The following is a 15,830-nucleotide window of genomic DNA, read 5'->3' on the forward strand; positions in this document are numbered from 1 at the left end:
ATGCCGGCCACCGCTGAATTATGTCTGCGATGTAATGAATAAATATAATAAAGCGCACCTGCATACGCGGCTCGCGCATTATTTTCCTTGGCGGGGGCTAGCGCCGACGTAGCCGCCACGAGCCTCAGATTTATTTTCGGTTTAAGCGGCGATTGTTTATGTGTTTAGAATATTTTAGCTGCCCCGGGACGAGCGACACCCGAACACTTGCGCAACATGATGCGATGACGCCCGAGGGCGATGACGAGGGACTCGAGAGGAGATGATGAAGAAGGAGGTGAGCAGGGGGTGGTGGTGATTATGGTAGATTTGAGGGGAGGGGAGGGTCGAGATATATTACGATATTTACGACTGTGACGAAGAATCCGCGAAGTGCTATCTCAGAGAATCATTGTGCGCGTGAATTTATAATGAGCGCGATTTAATATCGCGTTTAAAGACGGCGACTCGAATGCCACGTCAGGTAATCGCGACCGCGTTATCTTATTTCAAGCTGACGCCTAAAGCTAATGCGCGTTTAATAAGACATTGCGCGAAGCGATAAATATTCCTGCGAGAATTCAAATGCCCTTCTTTCGAATGGCCGTATTCGTAAGCCAAATTCGTAAGCCAAAATTAAAGTATCGAAGAAAGGCTTGCCGATTTTTCTAATAACTTTGGGTATTATTGTCATTGACAATTATGTATGATGTTCTATCGAATTCCCTTATAGTTTGCATTCGTCGATGCGCTCAAGTGCCATTCGCTTGTATTTATTATATTATGAGAGGGAAAACTAGAGATTACTTCGAAGCTCGCAATCGTATGTGAGCCAAAAATTATATTAAACTAGAAATAGATTAATTTACATATAAAACTAAGCAAATTGAATATTATATTCGATACTTAATACAGAATATATATTATATTGAATATTATTCGACGTCATTGTTAATTATATTCTATTAAAATTTCATTTGAATAATTTTAGACAAATTTTATAAAAAAAAAAATCTTGTCTCGTATATATTGAAATAGTTATACATAGAGAGTTTTTGAATATTTAAATATAGAGTAGATAAATTACAAAATAGACACAAAAAAAAATGTTGAATTATAAGATGAGTTTTCAGTATGAAAATACGGATAATAGTAACAATTATTATTGTACTCTTAAAAAACCACTGATTAATGTAGTATTTTTCTAGTATTTCGGAAAGATTCTATTAACCGATATTGTCTGTTTTTTTTTTTTTTTTTTTTTTTTTTTTTTTTTTTTGATATGATTAATATAATAGATAAGCTAATCATAATAATATATTGAATTCGATTACGACAGTTTGATAATTTTTTTTATGAGGGTTATTCATAAGCTCGCCAAATAATGAAGTGAAGTTATAATTACGCGAGACATGCGTGTAAATGAAATATATTTTTTTTTTAACACCCATTATAAAGATCAAGGCTCTCAGTCTAAATAAATATATAAAAATGTTGAATAATCGATAGTTAAGTGACTATAAGGATGAATAAAAGCAATTACTTTATCGTGAATGCAGTCAACCTCAAAGAAGTTTAATCGCTTCGGGTCTATAGAAAGTCCGACTGGATTCTCTTGCGTATTGGAATCAGCTGCCAGAAGAAGCTCTTTGGTAAAATTAATCTTGCTTTGAACCCAAGAGAACTGCGGCCCCTTCCTGTTTACGAGAAACTACTTTTTCACTAATTTCTCCTTTCTCCTCTTTCTCTCTTATGCCACACTCGTCCTCTCAATCTTTTTGTCTCATTTATCTATCTAGTTCTCTGTCTGTCAGCTGTATGACTTTCCGATATCGTCATCAAACGCAATGAAGGATGGGATGTAAAATGCGCAGAAGTAGAAGGAATGAAAACTAATTTCTTGATTAATTTGCGATCCATAGAGCTATGGAAATACTCGCGGCTTGTGTTCCGTACGCCAACTTTTTATGCGAATTTTTTTTCTTTAATATTAATCCAGAATTTCGCTGCCTTAACTTTACTGGAAACATATATAAATACTGCGTATTAATAAGAGGCAACTCATTCGAAAATTTTCTTTTTTCATTCCCTTCTTCTTCACTGTACTTTTGAGAAACAGTGAGCTTGCAAATATCACAGATCAAAATTTACTTTAACTTCAAAATTTATCGACTTTCTCCGATTACAAAAAAGAAAAAAACAATATTTTATAACAATTAGCATAAGAATATTATAAATACTTTTTACATATGGCAAATATTTTCTTACAATATCGTATAAATTAATAAGAGATTTAAATGGATTTTTGTCACTTAACATTTCATTCAATTTTAATTTTAATATAAATTATTAAATTGGATAATTTATTTATTTGGTTATAAATTTAACTGTAATAATCCTCTTTGCTACAATAGATCCTTAAATTGTATTTTTTAACAATGTTCCTATGTAAAATAAATAAATTTTTTTTAAGCTCATGAATGAAGCATCAATCAGAGCAGGTAGTTTTTTGCAAATATTTCACTAGATTCAATTCCTTTGGAGCCAAATTTGTCGATGTGCCACAATTTATCATGTCGGATTTTCTAGAAAAATTTGGCCTATAGTATAGAAAAACTTCATTTCCATAGCGATGCGATATTTTTTTTTTTAACGCAAAAGTATTTACCAAAATTTAAACTACATATTAAATACTTTAAGTTTCAATAAAAATTCATGTAATTTAAAATTTTTGTTTCCTGCTATTAAATTTTCATTCTAATAACAAATTAGACATAAAATACACTATAAACTTGATAAATGATATTTTCAAGACTACACTTCGACTCAATATAAATTAGAATATTAAAACATTAATATTGCATATTACGAAAACAATCGATCGTTATCAATATTTATCAATAGTATTCTTCATTATGAACTGATTGAACTTTCGAATTAATATTACATCTATATTACTTTATTCTCAAATTAACAGCAAACTGACATAATACAATAAAAACAATACCACATATCTAATTGCCACTGAGTTTTTACGAAATATACTATAAATATGATTGTATCCTAATTTACAAATAGAAATTCGACGTCTAAAACAACTATTTGTTCGATAAAGTTAGTTCAAACGCTTTTATTAATAGTAATATTTTTTCCATTGTACTATCTATTATTAACTAATTATCTTTCTCGAACGATCGAAGAACCTAGTAGGCGTGCGTCAGCTTTATACTAAAAACGAAACCAAGTATCCAACGACAACAATGAAAACACGACATTTTAATTAAAAGGAAAACGGAAATAATCGATATCCTTATGACGAACCTACGAATTGCATTCTCGATTTCGGTGTGTGAACCCGCTGAAAAGCGTGCGTGCGCTCAGCCAAAGCCAATGCACACAGTTACACATCACCTGAACATGAGCATCGTTCGAATCCCCTCTCTCTCTCTCTCGCCAAGTTCGCCCGCGTCCCACCCCGATGATTGCAGGTTGTTGTTCGACACGCCTCCGTCAGCACGCATACACGTGGACGTTATCTGCTTCTCTCTCAGTGCTGCATCGCACAAGGCACCCCATATCTAATTTTCTAGACGGGGAAACCATAATCACAGGTTGCCGCGCACGGCCCCGCTATATCGCATGTCGGCAATATGGCCGTCGCGTCACAAGCCTCCTATCTACATCTCTCTCTTTCTCTCTCTAGTTCTCTCTCTCTCTCTCACTGTTATGAGCGCGCGCTCACTCGTGCCTCTCCCTCCCAGAACCTTGGCCGGTCGCCTTCATCATCTTTTTCTTATCCTGGAGGAGCCCCGGTGAGCGCGCGAGTTAAGAGCTGCGGTATCGGCGTCGATATTTATCATTATTCCTTTTATTTAATTTTTTTCTCCCGAACCCTCTAGCCACTCGCTTCATGTGCGTGCTCCTCCTTTTTCCCGACTCGACGAAGGCTATCTCTTCCCTTTGTCCGCTTATGAGAAAGGTGCTCAACGATGCTATTATGATGCTCGCTCAGCCAAGAAGTACCGGTGTGGGACGGGGGGGGGGAGGGATGGTACATTTTTAAACACTATACTAATGCCCGTCCCTTGACTGTCGAGGCACCCATTGCTCTTGACGCTCAGAAACGTGAAAAATAACGACAGGTGGAGAATAGCGAACATTCTTGCCGATTTTCTTCTTTATTTTAGATGGTATTCCTTTCCCTCTTATGCTCATTGACTACTCATTTTTGTGAAATGACTTTTTAATTTCGTGCCCAGATTCTTCATAAGCCTTATTGACACATCAAAGTATTTAACGTACGCACCTTTAATTAAACGACGTTAATTTCATTCGAGTAAATTTTTCTACCTTTCTCTTTGTTAGATAGTAAAAGAAGATGGGTAAAAGCCATTGTGTCCACAGCTTAGAAGACTTCGGTTATCAGCTTTTAAATGCTCCTTTAAAAAATTAAGCAATTATCATATTGCTCTAACTATTACTTTTTTATTTCAATTCATTTAATAATTCTTATTTATTGCATTGATTAAGTTTCGATAAGCATTGAAAAACTTTTAACGCTCCAATGTCCTCTTAAATACATAAGAATCAAGTCTCACATTAATATTAATTTAATTGGATACTTCAATAAACAAATATGATTATAATACTAATTTCAGTAATTGTCTGAATAATACTTGTAAACCCAATAGTTTGATTATAAAGTGAAAGTTTTTAGTATTCAATTGTTGATGTAGTAAGGATCAACCGTAACAGCTCTTGTCGCTACGAGATACGAAGTTGAAAATAATGACTCGTATATATTTCCTCGAAATGCAAATGTCCAGATAAATAAATAACTGGCAAATGATCTTTCTTACTTGATGTGAACAATCGATCCTGTTTTTACTAGGCGTGAAAGGCAAGCAGCAATGCATCTCGGGGCAGTTTGTAAACAAGCCAATCGGCTTTCTTGTTTTGCCCGTGCCCCCTCGTGAATATCTTTCCTCGTCCGCTTAATTTATCCGTTAATACACGCAGAAATACTACTTGTTATCGTATTCTCTTGTCTTCGCTCGCAACCATCTCCCACTCGATTCTGCGGCTCACTTAATTGATTACGAGTCTGCGCGCCAAGGCTGAAGCGCGCGACCGCACCCGACTACGCAAAGTCTCGCGGTCTTGTCGCGCCCCCGCGGCATAAATTCCAAATAAGGTAGGCATCGAGAGGCTCACACGGAACATTTGCTTTGGGGGCCATCAACCACTAATTATCCCGGAGCGTTTGCTCGACATTGTTTGCTATGTGGCAGTCTTTTTCAACTTTACTGCCCCTCGCCCCTTTCATTACTAGGGGCTGAAGGTTACTCGTGCGTGTACGCGCTGCTCCTTCAAAAAGTCGTGCGTGCTTCGTAAGGGCGAGTGACTATAGATTTTGAATTAGTGAGTTTGTAATAGAGTTTTGGATAAGTGAAAGAGTCTTAACAAGTTTGTAAATAAATATTTTCAGCAGTAGCGAGTATTTTTATAAAATTCAATTTGTATTCAGCAATCAATATTTTGGAGTTTTCTTTCGTGCGGAATAGAAGGAATAACTTATATTCTAAAGTTGCATTAAATTTAAGTTGGGAGGCCAAAACAAAAGCTTACTCGATACGTCAACCTTTTCAAGTATATCAATACGATAAATTTGATAAAAAAAAAAACGAAAGAAAGAAAAACAATGAAACAAACCAACTATTGTAATTAGAATTTAGTATTATACTTTAGATGCGAATACTTATTTATCGATGAGAATTATTAAAAGATGCTCTGATATACTCGATTCCAATATTGAATTCCAATTCCAATTCCTCAATTCCAATTCTATTGAAATAAATTATATTACATGCATTGGTTTCAACAAGCCCATATACTATTTCATTGAATTTCAATATCTCTTTGCGAATAATTATATTGCCCATTTATTAAATATAAGTGCTAAAGAAATAGTCAAATATTTTGTAAAATAAAACTATTTTATTAAATTTAGCAAATAATATATAGCTACAAGTCAATGTTTAAATTGGGTTATAATAAATAAAATAGAATAAATAAAATTTTAACAAAAGCATCGTACAGTGATGACGGATCTTGCCTACATAAAAGTGTAGTCGGTCTCAATTTAATTAAAAGAAAAAAAGCAGATAAACTTTAACGAAATAATTCGGGTGCGCGTGTACGATGATTGGCTCGAATCACTCGACTGTCATTCTGTCAATAACAAATAGCACCTCGGCTTGAGACCCACTCATCCGGATTAGAAAAAATTAGAATCGACCGGATGTCCACGCATACGTCGGCGCTTATACAAGTGGCCGCGATCAAGATTAATAAATCAAACCCATCGCACGTAATTGACTTTTAAATATCCAATCTGCGCTATCTAACCAAAGTGAAGGAACTCTCGCACAAAACTCGAACAAAGCGTGAAAATCGTGGAGACTCGACGTGGATGCAACGGCGGTGGCGGCGTATCGTCATCATCGTCACTCCTCGGACATCTGACACGCGGACCTATTCCAGCATCCCGTGGCCGTTGCATGCTTCACGTCATTCGTCTGGAAACCGGCACTCGTCACTCATTATTCAAACGGTTATCTTGAACCCCGGCGTCGGGTGTCGATATTTTCGTGGAGCCGCTTTGGCGTATAGCCCTGTCCACCTTTTGTTCTCCAAGCTGGATTTTTCTAGGCCATGAGGAAACAAAAGACAAATTATGCGGATGACGTTGGTCAGCATCATCTCGCGATTCTTGCCACCTGTCTCGTATGTTTGCTCGACTGGGTGGGTGTACGTCTGTGTGAGAGAGAGAGAGAGAGAGAGAGACAGACAGACAGAGACAGAGAGAGAGAGAGAGAGAGAGAGAGATGGGAGAGGGATAGTGAAAATTTGTGGAGAACTAGAGAAAACAAAAGATGGTCGGCCGGGCACATCGCTGACTTGACTTCCAAACATTAGTCTTAAAGTCTACTGCCTGAGGCACGTGAAGACCCATCATTATCTCACATTTTTCTTTTTAATCGTAATTTAAGATCTTTAAATGATCAACAATTATTTTATTTTCGATTTTATACTTTTAATATTTGTTTTTGAAGATTTGTGTGTAAAAAAAAGTCTTTAACGAAATTTCTGTACATAATTTCCAACGACTTACAATACGTTGAGCAAGAAAAGTCTATACAATACAAAATTCCCTATTTTGATAAATATTACGCTTACCTGTTTATTTCGTAATCCGTAAATCGATTCAATTTTTAACATTTTAATCAATTTTTCTTTTAATTACCTTTCTATAAATATTAAACTAAATTTCGAAATTTCTTAACGCACTCATGCGTGCCAAAATGTTTCCAATCAATTTTGTAAACTTTATGAAATTAAATTATCAGACCACTCCTTTAAATCTATCGAATGACATCAACTGCAATATTTTAACGTCTATTCTGCCTGAATTATTATTCAAAATATAATTGAAGTAGGATGACAAAATGAAAGCTTCTTTTACAAAAGTAAATAGAAATTTGTCAAAAATTGCGAAGTTTTATAATAAGCATTATTGCAATTATAATTTTGTTATTCTATACTTCGTACAGAATTATAAAAACAAATAAATGCAGAGCTTTTCGGAAAATTATATCATAAATATTTTACCTTCTTAAACCCAGTTACTATTTTCCTTGCTTTCAAACAACCATAAAATAGACATGTATTATTATTATATTATTATACAGCTTTTGATTATAATGAAGTTGTAACGATTATTTTTAAATATAAAATAACATTAATATTCATATTAATTAAATTAGAAAAGTAGAATCAGAATAGAAAGATAAACAAAAATAAAAGTTTTTCAACTCAAGCGACGAGATTGCAGTTTGATGGTTTTGTCAAAATTATAAACGAACTTGCAAATTACTATTTATTCGGAAAAATATAATTATAGATAGTACAACCTGTGTTTCGAGTGTTAATATTTAAAGAAACACTTTTCATAACTGTTAAATATAGATTGCTGTAAATCATTTATGTCATTTCATTTCTACGGTATTCGTTAAATTTAGAGCTAACTGAAGCGAGGTTATAAAAGTCAAGTAATTAACAATTTTTGAAAAATTGATTTGCTTTTGGAAATACAGAAAAAACCTATTATTCAACTTAGATTCTTTATTTCGTATACTTTTGGTATTTTTACTGTAAGAACAGTTATTATGAGGTTGCAAGTCGCAAATTATAGAGAGAGGAAGCTATCATTACAGACATTACAATGGATGCAAGTTCAATCCAGTTTTATTTTCCATGTATTCTTTTGTTAAGAATATATATTCCGAGAAATTATATATTTTTTCAATGAAGTAGATCGATAGCTGATAATGTTATGAAATATTTTCATCTAAGTGTGTCGTGCACTCCAATGAAAAATCAAGGACCTATAGGACATATGAATGTGGCAAAAAATTATAAATAATATCCCCCAACACTTTCACGAAATAAAAATGAACCATATAATTACGTATCTCCGGATTCTAAACAATCGGTATTCATAAACAGATACTCGATATGGATCTCTTCTAATTAATCATTATCTTACAATCGTACACTTTCAATAATAATACGTAGTGTCTTTCATCATTTTCATTCTACGATTATTCTATTTCTCCCACAATAAAGGCAATTAATAATTAGCCTTACCACTTTGCATGTCCATCACCATATATCCTGCAAATCGAATGCCAAGTGCAACGGCCGCGTTATTTTCAAAGGAACTCGGGCATTGTCCATTATCGTAATCGAGCAATTCATAAACATATTCATAAACAGAGCGAGCGGCTTCTTGACCGAATTTCCCGATATGCCGATATGATCGCAAGCGAAGAAAATGTCGTCGTCCCCCCCCCGACTAGGCATCGGTCGTCCGAGCGACGGCCGACGGCATAACTCCAGCGCAGCCTCCTATCGATGATCGAAAGCACAAAGTCGAGATAATCAGCGGTCGCTCGTACTCACGTCTCTCATATTGTTGATACCTCGTGTCCTCTCGCTCTCGCTCTCGCTGTACCTCTCCTGCCCTCGCATTTCCTTCGTTTTCGTGGCGTCCACGTCGAGTAGTGGCTATGCTTGCGAACCAACGTTTCTTCTTTAGCTAAAAATAACGAGACGCCAAGCGAGGCGAGACGGCGAAATTTATTTTCAGTGAAGCCTGTCGCGTTATAGTATGGAGAAAAAAGTTTAATATGTAGCACGGTAGCGAGGGATCCCTGCCCGCACTCACAAGGGGTTGGCGGCGCCAGTGTCTTGGCCCTCGTAATTATGGTTCGCTCTCGCCTCTTTCTCCGTCTCGCGTCTTTTTGATAAAAAAGATGAATGCTGCGAGTGAGGCCAAAGTGACAGCTGCCCGCTTTTTGTGCGATTTCGAGCGAACTTTCGAGAGTACCCTTTTTAAAAGCCGGACGCTATGCTCTGCCCGAGCGATGTTATTCGCATCGGTGTCTTCTTTTTGACGTTTTTTTTTTACGCGCGACGACGTCGACGACGCGTCATTGAAATTCGAAAACGGTTCTTATTCCGCCGAGCTGTTGCACACCGGTGTCTTCGCTATCGGTTTCTATGAAAGCCTCGTTTATCAAAAATCCCTCCCCCCCCCCCCCCCCCCCCCCCCCCCCCCCCCACAACCTTTATTTGTTTGTTTCTTCGTTTGCTTCGTTCCGTTGTCGGGTGAAGAGGGACTAGAAGTACGGCGAAGCATTAACGCGCACTTCGCGATGCGTCAGGAGTGAATGTGTTGGAAAATATTCTCTTACCATTAATCAGCGAGATGACACCCAAGCCATTTCAAATTAAACGAGAGATTGAAGGGATTTTAAATGTCGGCATTAGTCGCTCAATTGTAACACTATTTTCATATTTAATTACATTTACAGTAACCGTTGAAGTGTAATTTCTGATAATTGCTCCTAAAATCCAAATTCTGAGTTGACGTATAATACCGTAGCGTTCCGTCCATTCCCGTTGAGTCTTTGCGAATTTTTATTCCACCTTAAACGCGAGCTATTTATACATTCCAGACGCTGGCTTCCTCGCACCTCCTATCCTTCTAGTCACCCACCCACCAACACGGATGCACGTACGTACATACGTAGGGTCTCTCTCTCTCTCTCTCTCTCTCTCTCTGTCTCGAATAATAAAATAATGGGGAGCGGGGTGGTGCTGATGGTAGCGGGAGGTTCGAGGAGGAGAAGAAGGAGGAAGGGTTGGATAGGTAGATCGGAAAGAGCCCCGTTACCGGCCTTATCGCGATGGTCCGCATTTATCGGGTTTGCAGCTAGTTGTTGCGAGGGGTAACAAGGCGCGCGAGTGCGCGTGTGCTATCTTTACGCCCTCGCGGCTCTATCGCCTCGCAGACGTCGCCGTCAGTCTTCGTTCCGTGAATGTGTCTAACGATCCGTCATCGCTCGGCCCGCCGCTCGACGGCACGCGGCCCGATATTTTCGTCGGACCGCGTTCCAGAAAGGGAGTAGTAGACGCGTGACGAGCTTTTCCCGCGAACAGTGCGCCCTACTGTGCGTCTGCTTTAACTTACTTTTCCCATTTCTGACCGAGGCTAGCGCACGCGCGCGCGCTTAATTTATAAGCGTGTACCAAAGGGTTACGTCTGCGCGTCAAATGCCGGTATTATTCGGATGAGGAAGTAAAAGTTCCCTATGCGTTAACGGCGTGGAAGTGCCGGCCGCCTTGGCGGGCCAACAGCGAAAACGAGCGAGAGAGACTGCGAAAGGTTATAAATACAATGGGTTCTTTGGATTAAGTGATTCTGTAAGCCTTACGAAATTAATGATCATTAGAAATTCAGGAGCAAAGAAACGAAGCAAATGTGTTTATACACGCAGGGACTAATTTCTTGTTGGTGTTGGATTATTTAGAGAGCTTGCACTCCTACGCTCAGCGACTTTTCACTTTCGCAGTAGTCGAGCGTTTCTAAAAAAGAAAAAGGCCAGCTTATTAATCCGGTACGTGTCTATTTTAATAATGCCCGCTGAATATTTGCCTTAGCTACGACAATATTTTCATAAGGTGCATGGTGCTATTATCAGAGAGAATTAAAACAATATTTTCATTGACTGAGTAAATACGGTTGTTGGTAACTTGAACTTAAGCTCCCCGATATTTTACACTAATCAACTATATTTATCATAGCTTTCCAAGCGTCGCTCTTTTAGCAAACTTAAATACACGACGATTGAAATTACATCTTCTAATAATAATTAATAGAGCCAGAAGCAATTAGTAGGCGTATCAAAATTATGAAGCATGATCGACGCGGTAAGTGTCTTTTAATGTAGCGAATAGTCGATGCGATGCAACATCGAAGATGCCGTACCCTAACGCGTATGGATATGATTTTTCATCTCTCAACCATAATCCATAATCCATTCGCCAGTCGTGTAAATTCATCGAAACAGTATACCCCATGATAGTTCGTTGTAAAAATCTCCACATTGAACAAGCACGTAGTTCTTGTGAAATTCAAGCAATGTGCGTCGCCCAATGGAGGAAAAAAGAGCGCCGGCACATCCGGGTACATCGTCGCTAAAGTCCGTGTGTGCAATAGGCCTGGACTTTTGATTGACAGCACCCCGGCGTCCGGCCAATTGCGAGCGACGAAATGTTAATGAGGCCCGCGCATTAGTCACAAGATCCTCTGTCGGGGCGCGACGTCCCTGGCCCCTTCGAGACCAGCTCCTCTCCCCCTCGGCCAATCGGATTTCACTCCTCGTCAGCTTCTGGATTACGGCGACACCGTCACCCCGCAGCGGTAACATCCGCTGACTCGCGACGTGTGAGTCCGCGGCCTTGCGTCTCAATCTGGTACGGGCTCGACAGAAATTTTGCATTCGGGACGGATAGAACGTTGTGTGAACCCAATTTATCTTTTATAAAGTGAAAAAGACGTTGGGGCTAAACCCCAACAGTTCAGCCCGATAGAATGCATAAGCGAGCGATAAATATTTTTCTGGCTTAAGCTCTCACTTGTATATTGCCGGAGAGAGGGTGGCGAGCGTGAAGATCGCGAAGTATTTTGAAGTAAGAGTAACGAAGCTTGCAGGGCAAAAAATGCGCTTGGATTTAGAATCACGTAAGTTGCTTCTTATCATTTTTAAATTTTAAATTCGATGACTAAATGAACCAGCAGACATTTTTTATTTTTATCATGTGCTCAATCATTGCGATATCAGACTGGATTTTTCTATATTCATAAGAATCATATATTCGTATGTTCTGCGAATGTCTCTATGAACTTGTCATTTCGCACTGCTAATCTGCGATTCAATGCTCATTATGGAAGTGGGATAGTCATAACGCTATTCGTAAGTTAAATTAACAATTACGATTAATTTAATTTTGTTTTTTTTTTTTTTTTGCTCAGCTAATTTTAATTGGAAGGAACAAACTCGAAATATTTATTTGTGGAGTGCTCATATTCTGCTGATGATTGATTGTCAGATGTGAAATTAATTACCGCAGTCTCACGATATTACAAGTTAAAAGTGCATTCTTCATTGAGGTGTTCTAAGCATAACTTGGCTACGGAGTCCCGGGGGAATAAACCGGAGAACTTGGTTACTCCAAAGCTGCTCTTGTTATCGCGTTGTCAAGTTTCTTACCGATAACAATTAGGTGTCCTTCCTATCGACACAAGATACAGCTGAGGTAGTGAGTAACTTATCACGAAACTTTCTACAAGGAGTCAAGTATCCATAGAACGTAGCCTTGTGTCTATATGATAGAAGCCAGATGAATCGTTGCATGATACATATACAAAATCGAGCACGAAAGCGTCTTGAAACGAGAAGATTATAAAAAAGAAAGTTACCAACTAGTTCTAATTCTCATTACACACGCGCGCACGGACAGATACACACACCCATAATTCGAAAATTACAAAGCTTGCGACTCTAGGTCAATATCATTTATACTATTAATTCACTCCCCCATCTTGCCAGTGCAAAGACAATCATACAATTTTTTAAAGATTTTTCAGGGATACATAGCCAACCATTAGCCGCGCGCGCGCGTGTGTGTGTGTGCGCGTATGTGTGTTTTTAAGGTAAAATTTACAATGCCCAACATGTAGCGGTACAGTCCATGCCATGTACAAGAAGCGCAAAAAGAAATTATCCTTATTGTCCTTTGATTACATGCAACTTCCCGATTCGAGATCGTAGTACGGTATTTCCATGTATAACCACTCGTTAATCATGTCATACGAGACATTGTCGGGCCTAGACATCGTAAAAAATAAATGCCACGTGGACATCAAAGAAAAACGTAGACACTAAATTCGAAATTCTACTTTACAGAGAACGGCTTACCAAGAAGATTAAGAACGGCTTATACAAACACCCAACTATTGGAGCTCGAGAAGGAGTTTCACTTCAATAAGTACTTATGTCGACCTAGAAGAATAGAGATAGCGGCATCGCTCGATCTGACTGAAAGGCAGGTGAGGATAATAACGAAACTCCTTGCGTTTCATACATTACGAATGCTTTTGAAGTATCGATGTAAAAGGCTTTTTTTCCAGCATAAGCGAAAAATATTATCTTTGTTCATAAGGTTTCAATTTCATAAACAATGAATGAAGCGAAGATTCAACATTACGTATATTCTATGGCCTTTATAAGATTAATAATACTTTCTATACAAATATGATAATGTATTGCACTAAAATTCAAAATAAATCAAAATTAATTCTTTAATAGCATTTAATCTGTATTTATAAGGAGGTTAAAGTCCCCCAAGTTTTCAGCAACACAATCCTGTACTTAACGCTCGTAGAAGAGATTTACGTAAAGTGACCCTCAGTGTGTAGTGAGCTTTCGTGAGCCTTCGTTCCTTTATGAATAAAAAGATAGTGATAATAATTTTATCAGCGACAAAATAATCTTGGTAAACATTTGTGCCGAGGAATCTGAATTTTGTACACAAGCGCTCGACATGCTTTTCCATCGAATTAAATAAATGGCGCTTATAAATATTGCTTTATTATTAAAGTGTAATTGTACTTGGAATAATATAATTTCGTCAAATATAATAGTACACGTAGCATTTTCATTATTTATGTTGTTGTGAAATTGTTAAATTAAATTAATGAAATTAAAATTATAACTATTATAATATTAATAAAAAATTTTATGCTTATCCATTATTCGCAAAAAAAAAGGAGAAGATATTTCTTCTTCGATTAAAAAAGACATACGACCAGCGGTTTAATGAAAAGTACAAAATATGCACGGAATTAAGGCATGGAATAATTAAACCGAAATAAGCCGATGATTGACTTTGGTTTGTATCCTATTCAAACGTAATTCGACCAATTTACAGGTGAAGGTGTGGTTTCAAAATCGCCGAATGAAACATAAGCGACAGACTCTGAGCAAAGAGGACGGCGACGACAAAGATGGCACATCGTCCGATGGCCTCGAGAAATCAAAGAGCGACAAGCTCCTCGGCATGGACGATGACGAAAAGAAAAGCTGCCACAACTGTGATATATCCGGAGTCGGCGACGTCGGCAGCACGTTATCCGGCGACGTGACCGAACTCACCTCCGTCCGCGGTGGCGGCAACAGCAACAACAATACACCCAGTGCAACCAATAACAACAACAACAATAACAATAACAACAATCACAATAACAACAACAATAACAATAATAACAATAATAACAATAACAATAATAATAATAATAATAATAATAATAATAATAACAACAACGGTGGCAATAATAATGCAAGCTTCAACGCCAACAGTAATGGCGCGAGTAGTGTAGGAAGTACCAACAGCGTCTCCAGCACATTTGATAAAATGATGGTCGACGAGGATTCCCGATCACAGGAGGGCAGCGACACGACCTCGCCCAGCCTTTCATCTAAAAAATCCGATGTCAGGATCAAGGTTGAGTCCGAGCATAAGATTTCGAATTCTACGAAACAGCAACAGCAACAGCAGCAGCAGCAGCAGCAACAGCAGTCGCAGCAGTCGCAGCAGTCGCAATCGCAGCAGCCACAGTCACAGATCAGCATAAGTAAAAAGTCACCGTCGACGAGCTCAAAAGACATGTGCTCGGTAAGCAGTAATGGTGTCCTGCTGGCCCTGCCGGATTCCACGGTCGGCACCCCGAATCTACCGAATCAGCCTGGCTCCTCGACGCGCAGCCTCACACCCTCCTCAACTCCGAGCACCCCGGCCTCGGTCCAGCTACAGGGTAGCCCTCTGAGCGTCCAGCAGGTCGCCCACGTCTACATGCAGCGTCCTCGGAGTTCGCCGTCCTCGAGCGTCGGGGTGTTGCACACACAGAGTACCAATCCAACGGCCGCGAACTCGCCCCATACCCGAGGAATGCCACCAGGAAGCCAAGCTCACTTCCAGCAGGGAGTCTACCACCAGGTCTCAGCTAGCGTCGATTACAGGAACGGCATCCAGGCCAGCCGACAAACCGGGCCGATCGCCAACCAACAAACCGCCTATTGCTCGCGGGAGGCCGCCTACCACCAGCAGAGGATCGCCTACCTCGGGGAGATGCATCCCCAGTACGGGCGCCAAGGTCCGACCGGGCCCAATCGCGTTAATCATCACGCAAGGGCCAGCGCCGCGCGGTCCATGTACAATCATCACTCAATGCAGCAATTTCATCAGCAACACAATCATTACGCCAGCACCGGCGATTATAACGGATACGCGCAACCCGGAACCTACCACGCCTCTTATCACGCTCGGTAAGCAACGGTACATTTGATCGAACCAACTACTTTACATCAAATTGATACAAGTTC

At 38.9% G+C, this 15,830-nt stretch overlaps 1 protein-coding gene across 1 annotated transcript in view; it reads left to right on the forward strand.

The window, feature by feature from the left end:
* LOC105363010 (homeotic protein proboscipedia) overlaps window positions 1–15,830 on the forward strand; it is a 43,558-nt gene that overhangs the window by 25,434 nt on the left and 2,294 nt on the right. The window contains exons 2-4 of the mRNA XM_011500580.1: window positions 13,356–13,498; window positions 14,380–14,686; window positions 14,789–15,773. Coding sequence (XP_011498882.1) covers window positions 13,356–13,498; window positions 14,380–14,686; window positions 14,789–15,773 — 1,435 coding nt within the window. The remainder of the gene's footprint in view (window positions 1–13,355; window positions 13,499–14,379; window positions 14,687–14,788; window positions 15,774–15,830) is intronic.

This window comes from Ceratosolen solmsi, unplaced genomic scaffold, assembly GCF_000503995.2.
Source record: "Ceratosolen solmsi marchali unplaced genomic scaffold, CerSol_1.0 scaffold56, whole genome shotgun sequence".
NCBI classification, from domain to species: Eukaryota; Metazoa; Arthropoda; class Insecta; order Hymenoptera; family Agaonidae; genus Ceratosolen; species Ceratosolen solmsi.